Below are 6000 nucleotides of genomic sequence, written 5' to 3'. Positions count from 1 at the left end.
TCTGCTCATCAGTCCTTGTATGAGCTCTGTGTACGCCTGTTGTGGGGTCATCACTGTTTTAGAAGATAGATCGCTGTGGTAATGATTTCATCCGCCCACGAAAGTCAAAATCGAATCTGTTGAATCACTTTGCAACTTCCCTACACTTTAGAGTACCTCTCGTAATTATAACAGCTCCTTCTTCTAAATTTTTAAAGGTAACTTCTAGTTCCCCGGAAGGGAACTATTTCTCGGGGGAGCCTTCTTATCTTCGTCATCCCTGGGCACTCTCCCCCCGCCCGCGCTGTCCGCATCCCCCCCGCCCTCCCCCGGCTGCCCGCCCTCTCCCCTCCCCACGTCGCCCACCCCAACGCCAAGGCCCAGCCCGAGGCCGACGATCCGAGCGCTCAGCCGCCTTTCGCTTCTTCTTGAAGAGGTCGTCGGAGGGAGGGGCGTAGGGTCTTATGGAGAGGTGGACGATGGTGGGTGTTGGGGTGTTTGAGGTGGGGGAGCGCGGGGAGGTGGGGGAAGTGGGAGAGGTCGGGGAGGTGGGGGAGGAGGGGGAGAGGGCGGAATTGATGGTGCTGGGTGGGGTGTAGATGGGGAAGTTGAGGTCTGTGTGTGAGGTGCGAGTGAGCGACGGGTTGGAAGGATGATGAATAAGGAAAGAGGGAGGGAGGAAACCTACCTTTAAGCGTATCCTCATCCTGTAATATCTTGCCTAGATACACAACACGAAGGTAGGAAGGCGCAGGCGGTCGTTCTTCTTGCCAGTCTGCTTTTTTTGTTAGTTTCGTTTTGGGGGTTCGAGGTGGACGGTTTGCGAGTTTTTGATAACATGGTGGGGAGTTGATCGGTTTGGTGAGTGGGTTGGGGAGGGCCATCGATTTGAGTTGATTTGAATGGTGTGACGTGTCGGGTTAATTCGATGTGAGATCCGGCGAAGGGGAGAGGAATATGCGAAAAAGAGAGTCAGCAACATTGAAACCAGATCCAAATTATGAAAAGAGTAACTAAAAATCAGAGGGACAAAGAAAATAAGCCCACTGCGATTTCGCTAGGCAACCAAGACACTATGCATCATATTAAAAAAACTACTTCCCCACCCAAAACCAAACCACAAGAGCGAATAAAAAAAGGACGAAGTCAAAAGAAGCGAGCACTCACCCGCTCCCCAGCCACTCCAGACAAGCTCCTTCACTCTGCCTACTGTCGTCTCGGGCTCGAAGGACATGGAGCGACGTCGTCCTGATAGGAGGAGGAAGGTGAGGAAGGTAGCGGGCGTTTGGGGGATTGGGGAAGTGGGAGCTGGTGCTGAGACGGGTGGTGTGGTGGTGATGGTGACTTGAGGGAGAGGGGAGGGAGAGGCGGAGTGAGGGAGTTGGGGATCTACGTCGTCTATCCTTCCATCGACGTCCTCACCCTCGCTCTCGACATACTCCTCGCCGCCATAAACGCTGTCGCGCCCACCAGCACCCAAGAGGGGATAGGGCCCTATGGAGTCCTCTACGCGGGTGAAGGAGGTGCGGGCAGAGGCAGAGGTGGAGTAGGGCCCGTAGGCGTGTGCGGGGTAGGCGTATGAGATGGGTGGGTAGCCGATTTGGGAGTGGGAGCGGGAGTGTGGGAGGGGGGCGTGGGCGGTGGAGGGTCTTGTGAGGTCGTCGGTGTGTCGTGGGGAGACGGGGAGGACGAAGGTGGTGGTGGCTATGGGGCGGGGTGTGGAGGAGGCGTGGGCTGTGGAGGGGCGCTGGGAGGGAGTCGGGGCAGGAGGAGAGGGAGAGGAGCTCATGGTGTTCAGCAGAGAATGTCGTCCTCTGCGTGTGTCTCTCCGGAAAACAACGGAATGAATCTAGATCGAGCTATAAATGGACAAGACGACTCAGTGAGAGACGACTCGTTTTCTTGCTCTAATATACCTCCTCATGTCTATTTATGGTTAGCTCTAACCCTATCTCTCTTCATCTCCGTCGCCAACCTCCTCTCCCTTTCCATACCACTCCAATATCCAAATCGTATGTATAACGGTCGCAACATCTTTAGCTCCCACCGCATTCACTCGAAACATCTCCCCCACACTGCCATTCACACCATCACCCACTCCTATCAAACCAGCAATCACTACCCCGCATTCTTTCCGTCACACCATTGCCGCGTTTCAGCGCTATCTGCCCGGGTTACATATATTCGTCCGACTCGGGAGCAGAGATAGGGGAGGGACGAATGATGCGAGATCATGAGTGGTAACTATGTGCAACATATAGTGACATCATCCCTCGGCTACTGCTACACAATTAAACTCTTGATAAGTTGCCTTTCAACTTGTAGCTTTGGCCATAGTCAAGGCACAAGAAGGGTGATCATTTAGGATGCCATTCTGGACAGTGTTTTTATTTCCATTGATTTTTTCCAAAGTCACTTCTGATTTTGATCCTGGTGTTTATAGTATTTCCTGCATTGCAGCTAAATGCAAATCATTAGACTGCTTTAGCGTGCACTTGACTCATGATTTTTTGTTTACAGATGGAGTCTTGGGTGTGGTAGAACAAACAAAAAATTGCTTCCTGAAATCTCACCACCAAGGGCCACCATTGACTACTGCCAACACATCTCCTGGTATTAAGCATGGTGTGCTCAATGTTAAGCAAATTCACCAGATGGACAGTGTTTATGGCATTCTGTCACAATCTAAGACTTGTGAGGCAACACTAAATCATAACAAAACAAAACCTATCTCCGACTGCACTTGCAGGGTGTAAGAGGTGTAGTGAGTCTTGAGATCGATAGATGCTGTAACAACCAAGAGTTAGATACTCTGGTGCACACTAAAACAAACTATAAAGGTAGTGGTTACCCCCTTAGGTAGGACCGAGTTAGTTGTGGGTATACAACAGGAGGACTCACTGAGGAGTCTCCTGGATCTATTGGGGTTTATATACTAATACAGAGTGTTTGTACTTATAAGCAGTGGCTGATGATGTCAGAGGGCACAGCCCATGTGACCAGCTTCACTGCGTGAGAGACTTGTAGCTAAAATAAGAATAAAGGCAGCGCAGTGCGAGAAAGAGGAGTTTGAACAAAAAGGAAAGTGCCGCATGGCACAGTGTGTGAAAACTACAGTAAAAGATTAAAGAGGAGAATGAAAATTAAAGGTCCGAAAATGTGTTATCGTAACAGATGCTAGAGTTATAGCAAGTCAAAGATGAAGGGTAGACTCAAGGTTTTGCTGAAGAGTAAAGCGGTGTCATGCACCAAAGTTGATTGGTAGCATGAACAGGTGTCAATAATGAAGTGAATATTCAAAAGACTTGCCTTTGCGCCACACAGGCACAGTGCCACGTGGAATCTATAACAAAGGGGACAGTGGTCCCAAAAGTTGCTGGAGAAGGTTCATCCCTTTGTGTCGCCTATGTACATTGCTGTCCCATTCACTTGTGTACATTTATCCTTCGTCCATCGTCTTTGCTACAGCTACGCCTACCACACGCTGCCTGGGACTCATCTGTTCCAGATTGGAACTACTCCCCTCCCTCCCTCATTTGACCAGGTGGTCCAATACAATCAGTCCATTGGTAAGGCCATGGAACCATCAGATTTGGACTAGGTGGTGGACCGGTGGCTCCAGTTCCTTTTTTTTCAGCAGAATATTCATTTGCAGTGCAGTTAATTTTGATTTTTGAATCATTTTTATGGACACATATTTTTTTAGAATGCCTGACTGACAATAAAAGAACTGTGTTGATACTGATATTTTTTTGCCTTGCCCTTTTTTACTGCATCTTCTCATAACATTGTAATTTTCTTGCTCTCTTTCTGCTATTGGACTTTACTTTATGGCTGTACAAACCTGTGACATTATTTACACAGCATTTATTGTTCTATCCCTTTCTTTTCCTTATTTTGACAATCTTATCCTGTACTACCTATGCAGGATTTGTTAGCGTACATTCCTTCCTGCATGTTTTTCCCATTCTTTTTGCACAGCTATACTGTGCATAGCCTACCTTTCTTTTACTATACAAACCCCTGTATCTTACCTTGGGATTAGAGAAGAAGTCTGAATCTAAACTAATATTGAACTAAGGAATAATACATTGAGTATGTACTTCCTTATATAATGAACAACAATGGTCTGACCAATTAACTAACCAATAAAAAAAGAAAGGAAAGTGGTTCGATCTATCGTATTTACTAATTGCATGAGAGAAAGTATTGGTAAGAGGTGTAATTGGCTGTATCAGTAAACCCATGAGAAGGCACTGACTCATAGCCTTCCTTGCTTATCAATATCCCTCCAAAGTATTCCCAGACATAGCATTGGATTATTGCTATGTCATCTAAATATCTTCTCGAGGGTCTACAACAGTTCTCCTTCGTTGTAAGTACAATAGAACGTGAGTATGAATGGAGAATAAGAAGAAACAGGATAAAAGTAATAGAATGCCGGCTGTAATCTCTAGTCCAAGAGTGAGAGGAGTGACAGGGAATGAATCAGATAACCACAACATGATGGGAATGCAATAAGAAAAATCGATTCCTCACAAGCAGAGGCATTACTATAAATACTATTATAGCTCTCATAGTACTATAAGTTTGAGCACACATAGCACCAGTATAATATTATATAGCTAGGTACAATACTGACAAAAGTGTTTATCAATATATCCAGGCACTGATGCGGCTTGGAGCTGGTTGGCGAGATCTCTACTACCAGTCCTTACCCATTGTGCCGGCTGGCTGGGAGTGCTACCCAGTCTCTGATCTGCAATATGAAATGGTATTGATGGTTGAGAAAACCTGTTAAGGCTATGAGAAGTAAAATGGCAAAGGACACCTCTAGCCCTAAAGCCAGAGGTGTAATGGGGAAAGTGTCTGAAAACCAAGACATGGAATGAAAAGGTAGGGAAAAGTGAATGGTCCTTACAACCCCTCTTTGCCTGTCTTCACTGTGCACCAGAGCATACAAACTTTGGTTGTTATAATACTGTAATGAGTTCCTTCCAAACCGTTTCTCCTTCATCAAGTATATTAAGACCTAGCTCATCATCCCAAGGAATGCCTGACAAGTTGGTGATAGGCTTCACTAAGTTGTATTTGTTACGATCTCTATTGGACATTTAAGGACTACTCATTTCTTTTTACTCATCGGTTATACCATTGGACTGATGACTCATTTCCTTCACGTACACTTCCGTTCCTCTCGCATTCACAGTACCTATTATAGTACTTAGTCCTCAACAGACGGACCTGCCCTAGATAGGACCTAACTCCTATCACCAATTCCTTTCCATTATAAATACCATGTAACAGCAGTAGCATTCTCTAATACGATTCTACGCAGTTTACGCTTACAAAGCTAGACTCCTAAGATCAGACTTCTATTCAGAAGAAGACCAACTCCCGTTGGAAAACCTCCACTCAGAACTACATTCTCGAACTTGTCTTCGGATAAGTCTCTTTATAAACCTCGACGAACCCTCAGACTTTGTTAAGCACTTCGTGCGTAACAGTATTTTGTACGAAGCTGTAAACCTTGAGGTTGACAATCAGTGATTGATAGATTAGATAATGTACCCTGCCCCACTTTGAACTGCAGAAAGTGGCGGTCTTTGCTGGTCCCTTACTAAGAAGAGGAACTAAATGTAACGCAACCTTAGGCCAAAACCCAGGCTTGAAATTCAAACTGTCCCTGTCCTCTGCACTGTTGGTGGTGATGAACTGGATAAGGCCTGATGTCTCTGCTTCAGTCCAAATGGCATTGTTGCTACTACTATCTTGGGCGCCTGGAATTATAACTCAAACATATATATTGTCACTTCTTAAATGTCCATTGCAACCTTGGTAGATACGTCCTGAGTAGGCTGGAGGTCTTGATTCATCCTGGTAGAATGTCGCAGTTGTTTTGGTGAAGGAACTGGGGCTAGGGTTGGGCTGGAGGCCTTGCATTTTTTTGCTCTAGGCATGAAGTTGATGGAAGTATGATACCTACCCATCCATAGGCTCATGGGATGGATTCCTATCCGT

The 6000-nt window shown here is 46.2% G+C and overlaps 1 protein-coding gene across 1 annotated transcript; it reads right to left on the bottom strand.

Annotated features, from left to right (window-relative positions):
* Positions 1 to 253: 253 nt before the first annotated feature.
* Positions 254 to 1768, bottom strand: SERLADRAFT_433087 (uncharacterized protein; the record flags this gene model as incomplete). Its single annotated transcript, XM_007313256.1, has 3 exons — positions 254 to 594; positions 668 to 754; positions 1147 to 1768. 3 exons carry the CDS (start codon positions 1766 to 1768, stop codon positions 254 to 256), a joined length of 1050 nt encoding a protein of 349 aa, XP_007313318.1.
* Positions 1769 to 6000: the final 4232 nt, after the last annotated feature.

Source organism: Serpula lacrymans, assembly GCF_000218685.1.
Source record: "Serpula lacrymans var. lacrymans S7.9 unplaced genomic scaffold SERLAscaffold_2, whole genome shotgun sequence".
Lineage (NCBI taxonomy): Eukaryota > Fungi > Basidiomycota > Agaricomycetes > Boletales > Serpulaceae > Serpula > Serpula lacrymans.
The sequence above is the reverse complement of the archived record's forward strand: the minus strand, read 5'-3'. Positions and strand labels throughout refer to the sequence as shown.